Genomic DNA, 23301 nt, shown 5'->3' on the forward strand with positions numbered 1-23301 from the left:
ACTCATTTCAGGAATTTTAAACTTTATATTGTTTGGTAGATTTTTGGCACAAAAATATTTGAGTTCCAGATGATCAGATGAAGTTCTGGGTTCTTTAAGTTTTTCAGCAATTTGAATGAAAAAGTCATTAAAAATATTTCACATGTCAGTTGGATTATCAGTATAAATGCCCTCATGTTGAGGAATAAAATTTCAGTTTTCTCTTACATTTTCCTGCACCAAACACTTTCCAGAGAGCTTTCTGGTTATTTTGGTTTTCATCCAGCACTTTTTTGTAGTACGCTTGTTTGGCTTGACATATCATTTTATTAACTTTATTCCTTCAAACTCTATATTCAGCTTGATTTCCTACTGATTTTAGTTGGTCTCTTTGCTTTATTGCTTCTAAAATATCTGGGGAGATCCAGCCTGGCTGGTGGCCTTTCTTTATCCTGTGTTTTTATGGGGTATGCTTGTTTACTATACATGTACTGATGAAAAGATCTTTCCAAGTATCTATAACATCATCAAAATCTTCAAAGATCTGGACTGTATTCCATGGAATATCTTTCAGATCTTCCAGGAATTTAACAGGAGCAAAGTTTTGAAAAGATCTGTTAAGTAATGGATTTATGGATATTATTTTTTGCTGATTTGACACTGACTTTATGTGTTAGAAAAATCTGCAAAGTGGTCACTTATAATACCAATCTTTGTAACCATTATTGTACTTCCAAAACATTTTCTTTTGTATTGGTATAAATATGAACTGTAAGTGTTTTAGTGGTAGATGTTACTCTGGTGGGTTCATTTACTAGTTACTCCATATCCAACAATGTAACAAGATCCATCCAATTAACAACAACTTGATCATTGAGAAGGTCTCTATTTATATCACAAAGAATGTAAAATTCTTTCTCTTCACATGAAATTGTATCTACTTGAAGTTCAAAATATTCAGTATGTGATGATGGGGGTCTGTAAACAAAATCTACCAAGTAGGGCTTAGCTTTTTTCTGGAGTGATCTGTAGCCAAATGGATTCTATTTTCTGTATTTCTATGTCTTCCCATCTTTTAGAAATAGTACCAGTTCTAACATAAACAAGGAGCCCACCACCACCTGCCTTCCTATCCCTTCGATATGGTTTGTTTTTAACACCTTATATCAGCACGTGATAGGCTATGCATAATGCCTGATCAATTAGTCATCCTTATACAGGTTGTTGTTGTTGTAGGGTTTAGCACAAGATAGGCTATACATGGCGGCCAGTATAAATGGTGGATGAAGAACCCGGGAAACCCGGAAAGAACCACCAACCCACAAGAAGCTACTAGCAAGCTTTTTCATGTACCCACATTGGCCAAGCCTGAGACTTGAACCCACGCATAGGTGAGACAGCAGTGTTCCATACCAGTGAGTGTTTTAGACCACTCAGCCCCCCACATACAGGTAAAACCCATTATAACACGATGCTTGGGGTCCAAGAATAACATCGCAATAAAAGCGGGATTGCTGAAAATTCCCCACAGGAAATGTGTAGTGAAACTTCAATGTCATCAGTTTTAACTAACCTCTTGATCATACTGCATTATGAATGGAACTGCATTTTAATGAATCGTGTTAAAATGGGGTTTTATCAATGTCTTTTGCTGAAAATCCTATGTGACTGATCATCAATACCAAAGATGTGGCAATAACAAAATTTTCAAGTTGACTGCCATGGTGGCCATATTGGATGTCAAATCAGCACCTTTTCCTTTGTGACCAACATCGTAAAGTACATTTTACATATGACCATCCATCTTGAAGGTATAGCAATAGAAAGATTTTCAAAATATGGCAACCATGCTGGTCAGATTGGCACCATTTTAATCTATAACCAACTAAATATCACAAGAAGTTTTCACAAATGTCAATGTGACTTTCCTCTGAAGATGAGTAGTGACTGCATTATTTGCAAGATAGCAGTCATGGTGGCCCTACTGGATCATTTTTGTCAAACTAGATATCACAAGATGAAAAGCCTATGATGATATGACCATCCACCCTGGAGGAACAGCAGTAACAAGACTTTCAAAATGGCCATTTTGGTGTTCATATTGGAAATTAAACACCATTTTCACTTTTGAAACAACTAGACATTATAATAAATCTTTCAGTGAAAACCCAATGTTGATATGACCTCTGTTCAGGAGAAAGGATAACAATATTCCCTTGTTCGAAACTTTTAGTGGACAAAATCTAGGGACACTCAAGTTGTCACATGACCAACTCAAAAGAAAATTATTAAATAAGTGAATAAACAGAAGTTACATTTGAATGGTTGCTCTATGTAATGGAACAGCTGCATGTAGTCATATATAGCCCTACAACAACACATCACTGAGAGGACTCTTATACCAATCTTAACTCATGAGACGCAAGAAATATGGATATGTGTCTAAAATGTACACCAATTTGTTGAGGACACATATATCTGCACCAACTGCATGATTTCATGACTATAAGAGATCATGCCCAAAATCCATTCATCAGTATCAGCACAGGTTTGGGGGCTAGTTTCCAACATATCATAAAACTAAACCTCCTCATTTTCTTAAAAGCTGATTTTGAATGTCACTAATATCATTTATTAGAAATGCTGTTTGAAATGGCAGACAGAAGATACAAAAGAAAGAAATATTCCAATCCATGAAAACTATCTTTACACAGTACTACAGACAATTTCTATATTTCTTAACTCAAAGATAAATATAACTCTAAGCACCAATTGCACTCTCACTGCTGTATATAAACAATTCTAAGCCATAAACCAGTCTCCAGCAACACTTGCTAGGGATAAGAGTAATTTGTCTCTCAAGATCAGTTCCAAACATCCAACACCAAGATCATGGTTTATTTACACACAGTATCAGGCCATTCACAAACTGCAGTTGTAAAATGTTTCAAGGAAAGGTTTGACATTCACTTACATAAGTGTACCAATATATTTGTAAGAATGAACTTATGTAGTTTTTTGAGGACTATAAAACAAGCAGTTGAGTATAATGCCCACAACTTTTGAAATTAAAATTAATGGTAATGTTTGTAGTTCTTGACATTACATTACCAGGGGCAGAAAAAATCATGTGCAAACATGTTGCTGGTATTGAAGGGAACATTGCAAAACAATTTGCTTAGGCGAGCCTTAAACAGAATAACTTTTTTTCATAACTAAAGTTTGGAAAAGATGCAAAATCAGGGGTGATAACTATTCAATGGCAAAAATTACTGAAAATCCATCTCATTCAAAAGTCTCATCAATAAAAAGATGCGTGATAACATGCAATATTCCTTTGAAAATCTGAAAGCACATGCCAAGTTGGGTAGTAAAACAGATTTTAGTGAAGTTATACTGCAGACACCCAAGTGATGAGGTTGAGCAACCTGATGGCCACAGCTCTTCTACACAAGACAAACCCCATACAAGATATATATATGACTATGAAACAATGTTCAAACCAAATTTACATGAAAAAATATTTTATGATACCAGAGACAAGACAGAAACCATATGGAGTTGTGCTAATTATCAAGTTTAATAACTTTATCCAAAAGGAGTTGACAAGGCAAAACCCATAAAACACACATCTAGGTCTACAAACAATGTAACCACCACCTGTATCTAAACATGTTGAATGGATACTTGGCTATGTAGGTTTGAAGGATCTGGTAAAGTGGAAATCAATGGAAATTTAATGAAAGGGCTATAACTGGATCTGAACGACAGAACCTTTAACGATATTTTCTGAAATTTCTTACAAACTGTCAAGGAATGGCTACTTTTGTAGTTTATGTGCAATACTGATGCACAAATGAACAAATCCATAAGGAATATTCAAATTTGGTGATTATCCATTAAAAGGCATATCTATATGTAATAATCTCTTCACCTATCAAATGGCATTAGGATTTTTAAGATATGTAGAACTATGCTGGTTACAAGCAACATCCCATATGAAGATGTAATTGTCAAGGGCCACATATGGAATTTACAAGACAAAATACCAATATTTACATGTAATTAATTCACTTACTAAATGACATCAATGGGTTGTAGAACTCTGATGGATAAAAGAAGTGTGGTCAGATACATCAACCACTAAAGGTGGATGGATATATGGAAAAGGTGATTATTATAGGGCTCCCACATCTCAATGCAGGGCCCTAACTACAGCTAAACAACAACAGATGGTCATTCCATAACACTACAAATCACAAAACTGTCCTATTATATTTAGTTGCTACTTTAGACTGTGTGCAGTAAGCATTACACTGAAAATGTAATTTGATTCACTTGTGTTGTAGTACAAATCAGCGCATGAAAGACTAATTAGTGCCACTGCAAAACAGAAGTAATTTTTCTTGTCCACTGACACACCATGGCAGTTGACCTAAGGCTGGTCTACGCATTATTCCAACCAATAGAGCCACTGAAGCATGGCATGCCAACCAGAGCCGTACAACTTCACAATATAGTGAGAGACAAAAAATCTTCTGCCCCAGGTGTGGACAGGATAGGAAATCACACCATTGGAGACTACTAGATTTGTACCAGACAGGACACAGCTTTGGGTGGACATGTGATACTTATGAAGAGTATACAAGGATGATATAATGGAACGTATATATCATATACATTTTGGTAACAATGAGCTCAGTTCTTAATTTCTTTTGAAGCTGTGCAACTGGCAGTGTATCAACAGAGTGGAAAATGTCTAAAATGAGAATGGTCTTTCTTGGTTAAGAGATTGAAGGATGAGTTAATTCTGTAATCGAGGACACCATGCTATACGTATGGGGAATATTCTATTAATCCAGTTTTCTGTTTGGTTGTTGTTGTTCTAGGGTTTAATGCCATTTTTTCGCACAAGATAGGCTATACATGGCGGCCAGTATAACTAGTGGAGGAAGAACCCTGAAAAACCCAGGGAAGAACCACCGACCCATGAGAAGCTACCAGTAGGCTTTCTCACATACCCATGCTAGCTGAGCCTTGGACTCGAACCCACGCAGAGATGAGATGGCAGTGATCCGGAATGGTGAATGCCTAAGACCACTCGGCCACTCAGGGCCCCTTTTCTGTTTGGTGCCTGTTTGTAATGCCTACTCAAAGCAGACCTGCTGTCTAAGCTGATCACCCTTACAAGTGTCTATCTAACAATAATTGCATTTTGACAGGCAATGTTTAGTGGTCAATTTTATTAAATTGAAGGGTCAGCTAGATATGCAATTTCAAATAACTGTAACTGAATGTTTCTAAATTTCATAAAAATTTTGCAATGACCTTAGATTCATTGTTAATCACCTTGACTTTTTCAGTAAGAAAAATTACAAGTTTAATACTATATTTACTCAGGTGCAATTTGGATTATGCAGATCTACTGTCGCATTACATTCTTGCAGATCTAGGTTTTTGCTGATTGTTAGAAGCAATCAGTAGAACAAATAACACAGATCCTGATCTGCCAGTGCATAATGTGACAGATATGCTGTTTGCAGTTGAACCCAGCTTATAAGCAAGTTCATATGGTACTGTGAATTCGTTTATTTTGTGGGTATAAATTTTAGTGGTTTTGTAAAATAAAATGCATTTTTCTTGGAACTTACATTCATGGATTGGGGAAGGAGTCCAATGTTTCCACAGAAAGTAAGTCCTATGTTTCCGCAGAAAGAAAGTCATATGTTTCCACAGAAAGTAAGTCCTATGTTTCCACAGAAAGTAAGTCCTATGTTTCTGCAGAAAGTAAGTCCTATGTTTCCACAGAAAATAAGTCCTATGTTTCCAATTATTGTTCATTGGATCTTTACAGTCATGAATAGACTCCCTATCTCTGAAAACCAATTTAACAAACATGGATAAGTTTATTTAACAAACAAGTCTTAACCAATATCAGTGAAATCATTCAAAACCAACAAACTGACAAACCAACAAACTAACAGCAAAACAAACAAACAGTGTGGCAATCTTCATTTGCAACCAATAGCATTTCTAAACATTCCTATTTTTGCTGATAAAGACAAAACAAACAAACAAAACTATTTGACAAACAAACTACATAAGATTCAATCACAAAACAATGGAGAGGTCAGAAAGCAAATGGACCACTTTTATTTGCAAATTTAGATTTGTGTAAATTTTAAACAATCAAAATTCCAATTTGCATTTTATTTACCTGATTACATAGTTATAAACAATCATGAATGAATGTATAAGCATATTCAAGCTTGTGTGTTTGTTCCATGTGTGTTTCACATGCGTCACACCTGAAGGACAGAGAAACAATGCAAGCCTAGTAGAGAATGAAAACTGTGCATCAAACTTCCTGACCTCAAAATTGTTCTGGTCAAATTAAAAATCAAAAGCATTCCTAGGACACAGTCATGTACTCCTGTACTATATAAAATTACTGAACTGAGTTACTTACATAATTTCAGGCTGCTCCACTTCCTGCCTCAACAGTTGGTATAATGTCATTCCCTGGGAGTCTCCGCCATTGAGAATGTTTGGGCCCTGGCCATTCCAACAGTCACAACCACCTACAGATTTCCTTACTTTCAATCCTGCAATTAATGAAATACATAGTGTGTATATCATAAATGACATATTCTGTAATCTCTTTTTAAACTGACTGAACAACAAAACTGCAACAAATTGTATAGTGATAAACCAATAACATAAAATGGTCATTCATACCTTTGATTTGATGAACAGAAATCTCTTATGACAGGTGATTTTGTAGAAGGTAAAAATCTTCAGATTTACAAAAAAAATCCAGACTTTATTAAAGATTCAAGCCTTTTATCTGGATAAGAGCATCTCTGATTATAGATTTAAATTTACAACACATTTATTGGTAAAATTGGAGCCATCGTCCAATACGGTTTTTGAGGTGCAAGAAAACAGTAAACTCACAGAAGACAAAGCCTTGAAAGATGAAGCAATCAACTAAACATTGCATATGCTACAGAAATGGGGATCAAATCCAGAGCCAAAATGGTGCAGTAAAAAATGACAAAGCTGACCTTAGGTTATTTTGTGGAACATGTATGATTTGAACGTTATCCTCTGCTCTCAACAGTTTCTTGTTATGTATAACACTGCATGCAGATCAAGGTCTGAAGTGGTAATTCTACTTACAATTTTAAGCAAAAAGCTATGACTCAATCTCTTGCAATTGTATGTATGGTGTTTTCAGACCGTATATATGAATTTACAGTACAACATGTGCAGGTATAAGGTCTTTTCCCCAAATATTTGCAATTCCATGTATGGTGTTTTCACACCTTACATATATATTTACAGTACCTTGTGCGTTGCTTTCAGGTCTTTTCCCCAAACATTTATATATCAGTGTATGGTGTTTTCTGACCTAAATTTACCCAAACATGTATAATGCCATGTGTTGTTTACAGGCCTATTACTAAAGTATTTACATTACTATGGATGCTGTTTTCAGGGCTTTTACCCAAAAATGTTGCAGTACTAATGTATGCTGTTCCCAGGCCTACCCTTAAGTATTTGCAATACCAAATATGCTGCTTTCAGGGCTTTTACCCATTTACAATACCATGTATTGATTGTTTACCCAAGAATTTACAATAATATATATCATGTTTTGAAGCCCTTTACCTGAGTATCTATGACACCATACATACCCAACAGTAAAGTAAAAACTTTGTTCCAAACCCAAATAAATGAGCCAGTTTATGCAAAATATCAAGCTATGATGCTAAATGTGCCTGATAACTTCCATTATCTCTTGCCATTTAAATTGATGCTGTTCAATTTTTTTGGCTAGTGTCAATAACTGCAAGTTGGTCTGTTAACTAAACTGTTACTGACCACTTCCTGACCTGGTGATAAATAATAGAGATGGTTCTCAATGTGGCAGCTTTCATTAATGAGAGAATACCCAGTGAAATTAATGTACATCCCAATACAATTTTGTACACTAGTATATGGCCACAATATAGTTGGCTGGTTTTTAATGCTATCTTAAGTGCTTTATTTCACTATAGCCTGCTGAGAAAATTGGAGCCAAGTGTCCTTCCTCAAGGACATACAGAGACATGTGGCCCAGGATGGTCAGGGTAGGTATCAAACCCACAACCCATAATGAACATTTATCCAATAATCGCATTTCTCACACCATGGCAGATGAATAATAAGGATGACAAATAATGAAGATGCAAAGTCTAGCAACTAAAGACATGTTCTCTGAACATGAATGCCCCAATACCTATAATCTAAAAATGCCAAAACTTAACTGCACTTATGAATGTACAAACATACATATGAATAGAAAATGGTAACACTATATGTTCCTACCACATCTCTGGTGGGGCATCAAATGGTTTAACCATAACCTCTGAGAAGAAAAATGTGGGTCACAATGATCTAGTTTTGAAGCATGGGTTCTGTTTAACTTCACTGAAATAAATCTCCCCACCAGTTTCATGACTAGAAGGAGGTGGTTCCACCAAGCATTGAAGTTTTCAAGTCCATATACATGTACATCAAGTCGTAAGTGTTTCATAAATTGGGAATCCAGTTATGTTAAATCACCAAGGATATGCAATTTTTTTGCTGTACAGTTGTTTTTAAACAGACTGGAATAATTTTAGTAATAGATATAGGTGTGTGTGTGTGTGTGTGTAGATGTATCTGTAAACTTCTATGCATGATATCTATGTTCTTTTATGTTTTTTTACATTGTATCTGTATTTCAGTTTAGATGTACGGACTATGTAGTCTGAAATAAAGAATTCTTATCTTATCTTCTTATCTATCTTATCTTATATTTGTTGCCGCTATATTATGGCAAATCAATTAGTACTACTCTACAAGATCTTTCAACAGGTATTTATAAGTCTGCAGCATTTTTGGACCTGTCAATCTCCCAATAAGTGCATGGCACGCATCTCATGTAAACTATATGAATTAAGACTGACTTCTATCTTGAGAATTTTAAATTTTGTATTAATACCACTGCAAAAAGAGACTGGGCACAAAGTTTAATGGACATCGTCATTTTGTCGTATTGAATTTCTGCATTTTATGTCATATCAATCATTTCTGTTTTGCCTGAGTTACAAGTTGGATCAGTCCAGTAGGCATGACCTATGGAACTCTCAATGGAGAGCCATAATGAAAAGCTGACTGCTAGCACAAGTCAAAATGTCTACAAAATTACTACTAACAATATATGATGGTGCCTATGATAGGTTTGGTAGTTTATGAGGGCACCATGATGCATCATTCTCTTTCTTGAGCCTGGGTCTAAAATTTAGCCATCATCTTTTCAAATCAAGTAACTCGTAAACTTCTAACATCATACAAGGTCACATTCTAATGCTGAATTCAATCAATGCAAAGAAGTGCAGTCTATACTCTGCTAAACTTCAGGAAATCCATTCCTTGAGTAACTCTTACTTCAGTCTTTAAATAAGTTTTGGATCAATTCTCCCACTGGTACAACAGTTAATGAAGCTGGTTTCAAATCAATGAATCACATTCTGAACCTTGTAAATGCTTGTTGGTTTTTTCCGGAACTTTCCAATACTCAAAACGAGAACAAGAGTTTGTCAGTTACAACTAAGACACAGATGTTCCTGTGTGCCTGATAGTTTCAATCCAAAAGCTGAAGGACCTGACCTGACACTTCCATAATTCTTTTGAAACACACACACACACACACACACACACACACATGCACACACACACACACACACACACACACACACACTGTGTATATCACAAAATAAATGGGCAGTTTTTAAATGCTTTCATCTGAGGTTTGTCAAAAGAGTATGTTTTCCTGAGAAACACATCCTTACATTTTCAAAAAAAATACATACTCAACTTACATAAAGAGGGAACTTCTCTTATGCAAACATTTCCATATAAATAACTTGTGAACGTGGTGTTACACCTAGAATCCAGTGAACTGGGGAAAATGTGTTCTGATGTTCCAAAACTATGGTCTTCACAATTTTTTTTTAAAAGGGACAAATAATTATTTGCATTTGAAAGTAATGATAACAAAATCTGCCCAAAAATGCATCATAAGGACTCGAGATTTGATTGACATTTGGCCAAACACTACATTCAATTTTTAATATATATCACTAAAACGTACATATCCTGGACTTGTCCCAATGTACCATGATTGTATTCCACATAATGGGTCAATTCTAGCAAACAACTAAGTGATTAATTTATTGGCCTTTCGCTGCACATCAACACATAACAGGCTATACCGGGCAAATGCAATGGAAGTCAATCATCTAACCCAGAGACTGTCCTCATGGCAGCTGACTCGCCAGGGCTTAAACTACTGACCTTTCTGACCTACCATGGTCTTTCTTACCAAAGACTTGACTGATGCATACACACTGTATGTATTTACAGACAATGTATGTCCAATAAATACTTTTCAATTAATACTGCTGAGTGTATCTGACTTTAACCTTGCAGGGTATTGCTACCTGGCAAGGTTGGTGGCTAAGTCACCTCAAAAATGTAAACTGCAGCAGTGTTAAAGATCCAAACAGTAATTGGATGGAACAGCATAAGTTGCAAATGGAGACATTCAGTAGTGACAATGGGCGGGATCGACTAAATTATAGGCCCTGAACATCATCACAAAAGAGTTATCTGACAGGTCAGGAGAAATCCCAGTGGAAAGACTGCCCCTTGACGATGCAAAATGCTTTGACAGTTGACTGAACACAACTGCTACAATATCTCTTGAAAAAATTTCAGAGAAAAAAATTACAAAACATACAAAAAGTGTTGCTTATAGTAAAAAAAAAGAATATCACTTGTCAGTTTATATGTTTTTTGTTGCATATTAGAAATTTATATGAAATCAAATACCATTTATAAAACAATATGTTTCATATCATACTGTTTTAAAAAACCCACATGGAAAGGTTATTTTATGAATCCAGATGAAATAGATATTTCTAAGTTTGTCAGATAATCAATTTTTTTTATAGGAACTGTTCATGAATTCATGAATCATTCATGAGAAAGCTTGTTCATCATAGTTCACGAATATGTTCATGAACCTGGAACCAATCAACAACAGTTCATGCCAGTTCATGTATTATTCATGATCATTTTGTAGAGGAATACAAACTTGTGTTTTGACCTTAAACATATGTAAATAGCAATTTGTGTTTTAAAAATAGAACCTGTAACATTTTTTAACTGCCATGTGTACATATTTTCATCATAAAAATTATTTTGGAACCATAAGTGATCCTGTCATGGACAAAATAATGGTAGACATCGCTGAGACTGGGAATTAAAGTTTTATTAGATTGTCTCATTTCATAAACCATTTGGTAAATATATTCAGAAAATATACAACTCACAGAAAGCGGGGTCTAAATATTATGTTATTGAAGATTTAGCTTTAAATGCTATTATGTAGGTCGGAAACATATGGGACAATGCTATGTTGCAGAATTTGAGAGACAATGTAAGGTCAAGGTTGTATTCTGAGTTTTTGTGAAATTATGAAGAAGAAAAAAAACCAGCAAAGCAAATACCAGTGCCTAATGTTACACTTAAAGTATGTAGGCAAATAATAAAACCATGTATTTGCAATCCCATCAATGGACTCTTGTAACAAATCTATAAAGTTAGAAATTTCATTAAGAAAACCCCTCTTTCTAAAAAGAAAACACCAAAATTTGGTTGAAAAAAGGCTTTAGTCTATTGATATACTGTCTTTAATTCTTCAATGCACTGTCTAATAACAGTTACAGTAAAGTGTTATTGGCAACAAAGAAATTAGGTTTAACAGTAGGATCTGAAAGTCTGTGCTCTCGTATATAGAACATGGGTTGTTTCAAACATGTTGGAAATCTTTTAAACTGCAATTTTTTAAACTTTTAGAAAGAAAAAAGAAAACATCTTGATTAAAGGTTGCTAATTAAGCATTTGTACTAAGTTGCAATTACAATACCATAATCTAGTAACTCAATTAAAATTCATTACAATGTATAGCTTCTGTGATTTGTTCTCTTTTTAAGTCATATTGCCAAAATACACTGCATATGAATATGACAGTTTTTAAACATGCACCAAATGTGCTTATAAAAAAGAACCAAGACAATACTTTTCTACTTGAAAAAAAGGTATTGCCTGAAGCCAATGCTAAATGCAAAAATGGATACTGGAAAATAGAGGGGATAATTCAAATAAGAGAATAAAAACAACACAGACACGCATATATATATATATATATATATATATATATATATATATATATAATGCATGTCTTGCTCTGCTCCCACTTTCTCCCTGTTCAGCTCTCACTTCTCTCTGTTCTGTCCAAAAGGATAAATTCAAGTCTAGCACCAATCAGAAATAATAAGAATGTGTTCTGTATAATGAATTTTAACCCTACATTTTAAGGAATTTCAATTTTGTACTTTTATCTTTTGTTTGAAAAGTATTTTAAAAAATTTAATATCTTCACTGTTAATTTTCTGTGTTTCAGTACTTCACAATTACAATTATTTGGAAAGGTTTGCTTCCAAGGGTTTTTCATGAAACTCTTTACATATACAACTGAACTTTATTTTTAAATGGCATCATATATCAGGTATTGTACTGACATGCTATTACATACATGCACACACACATACATACATACATACATAGATACATACGCACACAACTAGTACCCATGCAACTGAGAGAGAGGGCCCGTGTAGACCCAAAGACTTGAAAAAATGAGCAATTATTTACTTGTCCTGCTATAAAAGTCCAGACATTATTGTGACCATCACAACTGTTTGTATTTAAAAGTTCATACATTATTGTGACCTTCACTACTGTTTGTATTTAAAAGTCCAGACATTATTGTGACCATCACTAATGTTTGGATTTAAAAGTCCATATATTATTGTGACCATCACTACTGTTTGTATTTAAAAGTCCAGACATTACTGTAACCATCACTACTGTTTGTATTGCTACCATCACTACTGTTTGTATTTAAAAGTCAAGACATTATTGCGACCATCACTACTGTTTGTATTTAAAAGTCAAGACATTATTGTGACCATCACTACTGTCTGTATTTAAAAGTCAAGACATTTCTGTGACCATCACTACTGTTTGTATTTAAAAGTCAAGACATTATTGCGACCATCACTACTGTTTGTATTTAAAAGTCAAGACATTATTGTGACCATCACTACTGTTTGTATTTAAAAGTCAAGACATTATTGTGACCATCACTACTGTTTGTATTTAAAAGTCCAGATATTATTGTGACCATCACTACTATTTGTATTTAAAAGTCCAGACATTATTGCGACCATCACTACTGTTTGTATTTAAAAGTCCAGACATTATTGCGACCATCACTACTGTTTGTATATAAAAGTCCAGACATTATTGTGACAATCACTACTGTTTGTATGTAAAAGTCCAGACATTATTGCAACCATCACTACTGTTTGTATTTAAAAGTCCAGAAATTATTGTGACCATCACTACTGTTTGTATTGTGACCATCACTACTGTTTGTATTTAAAAGTCCAGACATTATTGTGACCATCACTACTGTTTGTATTGTGACCATCACTACTCTTTGTATTTAAAAGTCAAGACATTATTGCGACCATCACTACTGTTTGTATTTAAAAGTCAAGACATTATTGTGACCATCACTACTGTTTGTATTTAAAAGTCGAGACATTACTGCGACCATCACTACTGTTTGCACTAAAAAGTCCAGATATTATTGTGACCATCACTACTGTTTGTATTTAAAAGTCCAGACATTATTGTAACCATCACTACTGTTTGTATTGTGACCATCACTACTGTTTGTATTTAAAAGTCAAAACATTATTGTGACCATCACTACTGTTTGTATTTAAAAGTCCAGACATTATTGTGACCATCACTACTGTTTGTATTTAAAAGTCCAGACATTATTGCGACCATCACTACTGTTTGTATTTAAAAGTCAGGACATTATTGGGACCATCACTACTGTTATTAAAAGTCCAGACATTATTGTGACCATCACTACTGTTTGTATTGTGACCATCACTACTGTTTGTATTTAAAAGTCAAGACATTATTGTGACCATCACTACTGTTTGTATTTAAAAGTCCAGACATTATTGTGACCATCACTACTGTCTGTATTTAAAAGTCCAGACATTATTGCGACCATCACTACTGTTTGTATTTAAAAGTCAAGACATTATTGCGACCATCACTACTGTTTGTATTTAAAAGTCAAGACATTATTGTGACCATCACCACTGTTTGTATTGTGGCCATCACTACTGTTTGTATTTAAAAGTTTACTCAACCCCTTCTTAACTAAACAATTGCATGTGTGTTGATTTTCCATGCCCAAATTATATAAAAAAATTAGTTTACACCATTGGCATGATTTACTAATACAAGATTAAGCTTTGGTAAGCATTACAGTGTGTATTGGTATGCACACAATTAATTGGAATATATGAAGTAAAACAACTATCAATACACATTTATGGAAGTTTTTTAATGCACCATCAACTTTATATGGAATGGTAAATTGATGCAATTAAAAGTTGCCTTTGTGGATTATAGTCAAAGGAACAGTTGTTGATATTTTCATGCACACAAATAGTAAAGTTGTCGAAAATTATTAAACCATGTGTGCTTTTACCATTTATAAAATACAAACTCAGTATATATGTCAGTAATTTCAAACAAATTCACACATGAATATTCTTGCATTATGTTTAGTATCTTCCACTTGAACCAATGAATTGATTATCAGCCATAATGATCATAACATCAAAGAGAATTGATGTACTTGTTGAATGTATCATTAATGCAGAGCAAATGTTTGGGATAAAGGTGTTACCTTGGTATTCTGCTCCTTGTAACTGTTCATACACTGTACTTGGCTATGCTCCGAGTAAACAGTGTTTAATAAGAAATGAGACCCTGTTTTCCCTCTACTCAGCTTCCTGCAACTACACTCTAAGTGAAAAACATTTTACCAATTTTACAGATGTGCTAATTGCTAAGAACACGCTTGAGCATCACTACATATAATGAAAATGAATATTCTTGTCGATTTTAGTGCTTAAATTTATTTGTTCCTTGGCTCATACTAGTATTATTCTAATGAATATCTCTAGAGAATTAATTTTAAACCCCTAAAGAAGGAAAATCATTGTAAGGGTGCAAATTTCTGTCGATCTATAAAGAGCACATTAATTTGGGCAAGGGAACAATTTAAATTAGATTTATGGGGACAGGTGCATGTTAAATCGCTCTACTGCAATGTCTTTTAACGTCTGTGTCCTTGAAAGGATGTGATTCTTAAATAATCTTTCGTTTATTTAACAATCAGACAGACTGGAAGTTAGTAAGGGTTAACTTCGATTTTTGTACTGAAAATGTCAGAGTTGAGATTGTCCACAATCAGATATATGGAAATCTAGAAGTCAGGCTGACCACAATTTCTGAGATTGAATTTAGAAAAAATTCTCTCGTAAAACATTTATCTGAGGGACGGCATGTCTGGAAAGTCGAGGGACACAATTCTGGCAGTAAAAGCCAGCTGTGATTAAGCTTGAAAAAACAAGGTATCTGCATCAATCTCATGTAATTCGTTGACACCAATAAAATGATTTGCTTGAATTTATTTGCTTTTATCTGCATGAATTTATTTGTTTAAATCCATAAATCAATTCTCCTGATATGAGTATAACTGTGTTTGAGTTCATCTATCTGAATTCATACAATGATCTTCTTTATATAAGTTTGACGAACTGTTTGAATTTATCATCTTGATTGTTATAGGAATCAGGTATTCTAAGAATTTCATGCATAACTTTAGTTGATATGAGTTACGAGAATCCGTGTCAACTCTCCGAACTTAGATCATTTCATGTATGATAAAGACTTGAGTGCGTATTGACTTAAATTAACGTTGCTACAGCTATGAAGTGAGATTTCATGTATGCTTATAAACCTGAATGTGTGTATTCATTGAAAATAACGTAGTTAAGCCATTAATGAATTTCATTCATTCGTTTGTGTAACTGAGATAAGAACGGAACTGTAATGTCTCGTGTATGTTAATGTGAGTCAGTGATGAAATAGCTGTTAGGAAGTACATTAATCTTATGAACCTAAGGTTTATTTATGGTCTGCCATGTTTGGCTTGACCAGATAGTCTTTGGTATCTATTTGAATTCAGATAGAATGATATCTGACATAATGAGAGGGTTGTTGTTGTTGTTGTTGTTGTTCTAGGGTTTAATGCCATTTTTCTGCACAAGATAGGCTATACATGGCGGCCAGTATAACTGGTGGAGGAAGAACCCTGGAAAACCCAGGGAAGAACCACCGACCCACGAGAAGCTACCGGCAGGCTTTCCCACGTACCAACGTTAGCCGAGCTGAGAGGGGGGTAATGATCTATTCCCAGTAGGATATCTGACAGAAGATTTAGGTTGCTTCTCAGTTTATTCTGAAACGGGAAATAACTCCACTGGCATATCCATGTACATACTTATCCTGGAAGTATCTACATACTGATATATCCACCTAACGACACAAAGTTGAGGGCCGAAAGAGGCAAGACAATAGAGAGTTTGATGAAGAAAAAAAGAGAAAGGACCAAGAAGAACAGCCACAGTGAAGTTGGAATGAACCGAAAATAAACAGGTTATGAAGTTGTACAAGTCAATGACTTTGATTGTTCACTTGATTCAATGAACAAATTCTATCATTTAAAACAGATCAGCTATTTATGTAAGTATATTTGTGTCTGAAATTCGATTAATGATTTATTTCAAAAGAGAAGTGTATCTTTCTAATGTACCATATTATCACAGTTGTTTATGCAGTTGATTAAATTGTTGTATTTCATGTACAGGGGATTGTGTCATTCTGTTCTATATATCTGCTGAGATCTCTATTTATTCTATCTATAAGTTTCACACTTTATATTAATTTTTACTCGATCCTGGCATCAACAATGAGGGCAATCACCCTCTAGACAATGAAAACCAAATAAATCAGACACCTTGTAAGAAGGTACAATCCACCAATCAACCCCACCATCTCCTGCCCCACAATCATCTAACATTAATTTCATTAAAAAAATGCATACAAAAAAAGTGACAGATTTGCTGTAATTCACATATATACAAAACTGTTACTGTGTCTTGTTCTGAGTTACAGAATGAACGAGTTTCATACAGCATGTCAATGCCAGCAAGCCAATACATCTTCATAAGCCATGTTAAACAAGTTCTTTCCCCTGACTCCAAACAAAACAAGAATGCAGTTTTGTATTTATTACATACAAACTCTTTAACCATTTATAAATATATGCAGCTTTACTGTACAAATTGGGATTTCTCAAACTATTATAATATTATAAATCTCTATGTTCGGATGTTAAAGAAGACACTCGTTCTAATCTGGGTGATTGATATGAAAATATGGACTAAAGATTTCTATTTGATGCCAAGAAAGATTATATCAGTATGTAATAAATGACATCATGTAACAACTGATTCAACTGAATGTATACATATATCTTTATTTACTTCAACTTTTACCTACCTCCAAAACCTGGTGGGACAAAAAATCTAGAATAGTCCATCTGTCCGTTAGCAACACCAAACTGCTTACTAAATACTACCAGTTGCTTCCACTGGTATATAATAATAAAATCAGCTCATTTAGACTACATGTAATTCCTAGTTGGTTCTTATTAACCTACCATTGGTACTGGTCGTCTAATTCTGCCATGAAACCAGGAAGTAAAAATGTTTAATCCTTGACTGTCAGTGACAACACATTTGTAGGAAATGAGTAATTAGTGTCAGTACTGTTGTTCGTTACATCACAGATTAACTCTCACCACCTCCTCCAGCCTGAATCAATATTTCTCAGGATCAATATTAGGCGAGCATAATAGGGTGTAAAATCCCACTTAAATGCCTCCAGTCATTATGGAGTTCCTATCACTGGTCACTGAACTTGAAGAGATTTGTGGTATGTCTTAATTTACTAATGCTGCTAATGCTTCTTGTTTTGTTTTTTGTAGTAGTAGTAGTTCAGTAGTAATTTCTCCCCGTCTTGCCAATATAACAAAAAATCACAGACAAACGCTATGATTATATAACTTTAAAGTGTAATTTAATTTGCAATAAAAGCTAAGTCCAAATAAACTATACTATCAAGAAAAACAACATATTAATGGGAAAATCACATAAATTTAACTGCTCCCTTTAATACTTTGTATTATTGTAAGTGTCGATTTGCTGAGTTTATTATCATTTATCATGTTCACTGTAAGGACTGTATATTTGTTTGGATTCTTTTGGTTTCTTAAGGCATAACAGCACCAGCAGGCTATTTAGTGTCATGGTCATTTAAGTCAGTGCTTTACCCTGGGACACATAGGTAGCTGACCTGGCTGACCAAATGGTAGGATTTAAACCAACACCTTATCAGTTGCAAGTCTGACATACTAACCACTGAGACATTTTGGTTCCTGACCTGTCTCCACCTAGACAATATCACAATTCATCCAACAATGTGAATTCAAACTTTATTTTAAAAACTGCATTCACATCAAATAAATACTTTCCTTAAATAAATAATACCAAATTACCTATAGTCTGACTCTACATCCCCGTTTGTTTGTACCCCACTACCGATTTCAAAAACGAAAAAGTTTAATGTGATAAAAAGTACACAGAACTAAGTCAATTGAATCATTGATTTATAATTTCTAACCTGACTGTGACCAGAATGGCACTAACGCTGGCATCCCTTGCACCATTTCATGCTTAACGGACTTTCCATACTAACACGGTGCTATATTGCGTACACAATTGGCTAGTTTATTTCCATCAGACAACATAATGATGCATTCATCCTGTTATGCAACTGCTGAATAACTGCGTAGATTACATAATGTTGAGAGTCTGGAATTATATCCCTCTGCATATATGAACCTAGAAATTAAACTGCTTGTTAAATCCACATGAAAAGCAAATTTGGAGTTGTCATTATTTTCCTTTGCTTGATTCGATATTGTAAATATTGGAAGCAGATGACTTATGTATGTACATCTGTAGTCGCGATACACCCCTTTGCTGAAAATGGACTTGTCCAGAAACTGGAAATGGATCCGAGCATGTCCGTCTATTACACTGAAACTTCCATTAAGCATGAAACGTGCATAAGATGACGGTGTTAGGGCCACTCTACTCAGAGTCAGGTTAGAAACTATAAATCAATGAATGAATTGGCTAAGTTCCTTGCACTTTTTATCACATTAAAGGTTTCCATTATTTAAATCGGTAGGGGGGGTACAAACAAACGGGTTTGTATTATCAGACTATAATCATTTAAACTGTTCATTATTTTCACTTTTCTTTGACCAAGAAGTAATTTTTCTCCTCAAAAGTTTCACTTGACAAGTGACTGTGGAAACCACAAATCCAACAAAACTGACAACTTGACATCAATTACATGTACCTCAAAATGTTATGTAAATGGTGAAAGAAAAATCTCAAGTCCTGCATACATGGAGGAATAATGCAAAGTCTACACAGTAAAGAAGATAAAACAATAACAGATCAAAAACATCAAGAAAACTGTTGGATTTAATAAGTTGATGTGTTACAAGTTTAAGATCACAAACTTGAAAACCAGAGTCACAGAAATCGATGATTACACAGCTCACACAACTATGCAGTTTCTGTCTGCAATAGCCATTACGAACCACATCATGCTGAAAATACACTTAGACTAGAGTCCCCTATGCCCTTTTCTAATTTACATATTTTATATCTGGGAATTTTTCTTGTTACATTTTAACTTTTAAATTTTACAATTTAACAGTTTAACTTAAAATCATCACTATATAACCTGCATTGTCCTGACATACTCTTAAACCAACCAACCAGTTGTATTACTAACCACACACAACAACATAAAAGAATATTTTCCATTATATAAAAATCTGATATACTATAAAGAGTTTGTTTTAAAAAAAAAACATTAATGCTGTTTATGTATTACTTTTTCACAATTATTGCTCTTCAAATATTCTTAAGATGCTATTATCAGTGACTCTTCTAATTCTAAGTAGCCAGTTTGTAAACAGTGAAAAGTCACAAGCTCTGAGTAAATACAAATGATAGCCTGTAGTACAAGTATAGTTCATGCATCAACAATTACTTTTATTAGCCACTAATACAAGGTCTCATATTAAAAGCATGCAGCATGCAATTCACTCATCTAATCACATCTACAATAGTCAGCCTGTTGATGGTTACATTATAACATTCAAAGGGCTTCATTTGGTGGGTGGGATTGGTATAGCCAAATGTCATGTCAAAATGCCAGTAAGTGGAAACTGCTAGATTTTTGCTGACAAAACAGTCAACGCATGTGCAGGTACAGCATATTTTGTGAGAATATATTTTGCAAGAGCCTGAATAGTTCTTTTTCTTCATAAAGCATATTCATTCATTGATAAAGCAATGTTACTATATAATAATCACCCTATGTGAAGATGCCATGAACACTGTTGTGTATAAACTTGAAGCCTTATGTGAAATTCATGCAGTAAACATCCCCAATGCCAATAATGGAGGCTGCTATCTTGGTCTTCTTTGTTGTCATTACAATACTACCATGAGTTATATTACATGCATATCAGGCCCGGGTTCAGAGTGGGCCAAGTGGTCTAAAGTGCTCTCCGTTCCTGATCACTACCATCTCACCTCTGTCTGTGCCGGTTCAAGTCTCGGATTCAGCCAGTGTGGGTATGTGAGAAAGCTTGCCGGTAGCTTCTCATGGGTCGGTGGTTCTTTCCATGGTTTTCCAAGGTTCTTCCTTCACCATTAATACTGGCCGCCATGTATAGCCTATCGTGTGCGCTAAACCCCACAACAACAACAACAACATGCATATCAGTAACCCAATCACTAAAGTTTCCAAATAACAAGTACAACTATGATCGATCCTAGTAATAACAAACAAAATCCTGAAATGTGAAATACAATCAACTTATCTATTCCGTTGTTTAGAGTGATCTACAATGGACCAGCAGTTAGCTGGACTCATGACTGCAATGGCTGGGTACAAATCTTACAATTGGACCAGACTGGGCAAGCTACTGTGGTGTGTCCATGGACACTAGGCCCTTTACTCTAATTGCCATGGCACTAAATAACCTACCTTTGTTGCTATGCCATAAAGTACCAAACCAAACCAAAGTCTGTTTACATTTCAAGTGATTAACCTATGTAATTTTACTCATGTAATTCTGTAAATATTAATCTGCCAGATATTTTATCTTCCAATATTATCAGCCATTCCTTCTTAATACCTGTCAAAAAATTAGCTACATATCCAAAATATGCATTGTTTTTCTTCATAAATTGTACCTGCTTGTAATTATTAGAATTAATGCAATTGTAGGATGTGTTTCCACTAGTGTGAGTGAAGGCACTTATTGTGAGTCAAGATTGAGAGCAGAAAATCATTCATTTTAAGAAAATTAAGAACTAATCATATAAGACATATGAGAAGGTGATTGCTTTAGAAGTACATCCTTCCCTCAGCACTTGAATGTTATGATTGTCACTAATCATGAATTGTAAACTAAGCCTGTCAATTAAGGAATGTATGACATACATGCATATTAATATTCTAATGTTTTTACTACAGTGAAATATATGGTGTAAATTAGGTCATGTGTGGGGAAAGAGTTTGCACTTATGTTTTTGATTAGTTCTATCCTCATTTACTGATGTTCTTGTGACATTCCTTGTATTTGTTATAAATGCTGTTAGGTTTTCTCTGGTGTGTAACAGAAGTCCTACAATGTAAGAAATATTACAAGTTGGTTTTGTTTTTGTGCTATGACTTACTATCCAAATAATGGCCTTGTATAGAGTTTTCCAATGTTGTTGACATCAGAACAAGTAGTCAAAGTTTCAGGAATATCTCACAATTTTGGCAGCATATATTGACACTCTTCCACTAATTTATGTGTAATTAATATACTTATTGTGCTGTCTTTATCCTGGCAGAATGATGTTGTTGTTGTTGTTGTTGTGGGGTTTAATGCCATATTTCAGCACATGATAGGCTATGTATGGCAGCCAGTATTAATGGTGGAGGAAGAACCTGGGAAAACCCTGGGAAGAACCACCGACCCATGAGAAGCTACTGGCGAGCTTTCTCACATACCCACGTTAGCCGAATCCTAGACTCGAACCCACACAGACAGAGGTGAGATGGCAGTGATCCGTAACGGAGAGCGTTTTAGACCACTCGGGGCACCTCTGGCGGAATGAAAATATGACACTAACAAATGGATGCATTTTTATGTTTCGTTGACTTACATTTGAATTTGTTGCAATGCGCCGGTAGTCGAGGTATGTTTAAGTAGGTTAATGCGGTGGATATGTTACTTGAACTAAATGAAACGTTGCTTTACAGTTCCAATAGGCATAATATATTTTGTTATTCATTTCATTAAAGAATAATATTTTAACTTAACCCGATTTTGGCTGATTTTAAGTCAACTTAAATTTAGGCCAACGAAACTTGAAACCAAGTCCATTTCTTTTGTGAGAATTTCAATTTATTTGAGAAAACACATCAGAGTAAGTAAAGTCTGACTAAAACATTATGACTTTACTTTGTAGAAAAGTACCGTTATTTAGTTGCCAGTTGTGAGATATTCCTGAAAATTTAACTTTCGTTTAAAACACACTACACAGCGCTGTTAGCTAGGCAGTAAGACCCTGATGCCCAAAACATAAATATCAGCGTCAAGGTCTTGCATGTAGGACTAGTGTAACAGCTTAAGATGTTGAATAAGCGAGTTTGTATCGTGCTAGAGTGTCTAGTCATCTGCAAAGACATGGGGTGCCTTTGTTAGAAGAATCTAAAGATTACTTCATGTTGATAGTGGTCAACAAAGTTAGAAATCAAGACAAATTATAAGGAAATTTTGTACATCAAGTGATGAGAAGGTCAAACAGTATCGTAGTGACAAGGTTATATGTCCACCAAAAAACACATCTGCCGCAGTAAGTTACTTATTCTTGTGTGTTTTCAGCATAACTGGAAGCTGCATGTGTTTCATCATGAAAATAACAATGTCATGTTTCAAATAAAACAGTTTGTGGCCTTTACGGCTTGTTGAAGAACGAAAAAGTACCTGAAAGAGCATTTCATTGAAAT

At 34.6% G+C, this 23301-nt stretch overlaps 1 protein-coding gene across 8 annotated transcripts in view; it reads right to left on the reverse strand.

Annotated features, from left to right (window-relative positions):
• The window catches only part of LOC149783078 (transmembrane and coiled-coil domains protein 1-like), a 168031-nt gene that overhangs the window by 62113 nt on the left and 82617 nt on the right, over positions 1-23301 (reverse strand). For 7 of the 8 annotated variants that reach the window (XM_089931296.1, XM_089931294.1, XM_089931291.1 and 4 more), the window contains one exon: positions 6449-6584. In XM_089931296.1, the coding sequence (XP_089787422.1) occupies positions 6449-6498 (50 nt within the window). In that variant the 5' untranslated portion in view covers positions 6499-6584. Of the gene's footprint in view, positions 1-6448; positions 6585-17643; positions 17699-23301 lie in introns of those variants that run through there. The other variant, XM_089931295.1, reaches the window with a different exon arrangement.

This window comes from Sinohyriopsis cumingii, chromosome 14 (genome assembly GCF_028554795.1).
Source record: "Sinohyriopsis cumingii isolate HCF-2022 chromosome 14, ASM2855479v2, whole genome shotgun sequence".
In the NCBI taxonomy this organism is placed as follows: Eukaryota; Metazoa; Mollusca; class Bivalvia; order Unionida; family Unionidae; genus Sinohyriopsis; species Sinohyriopsis cumingii.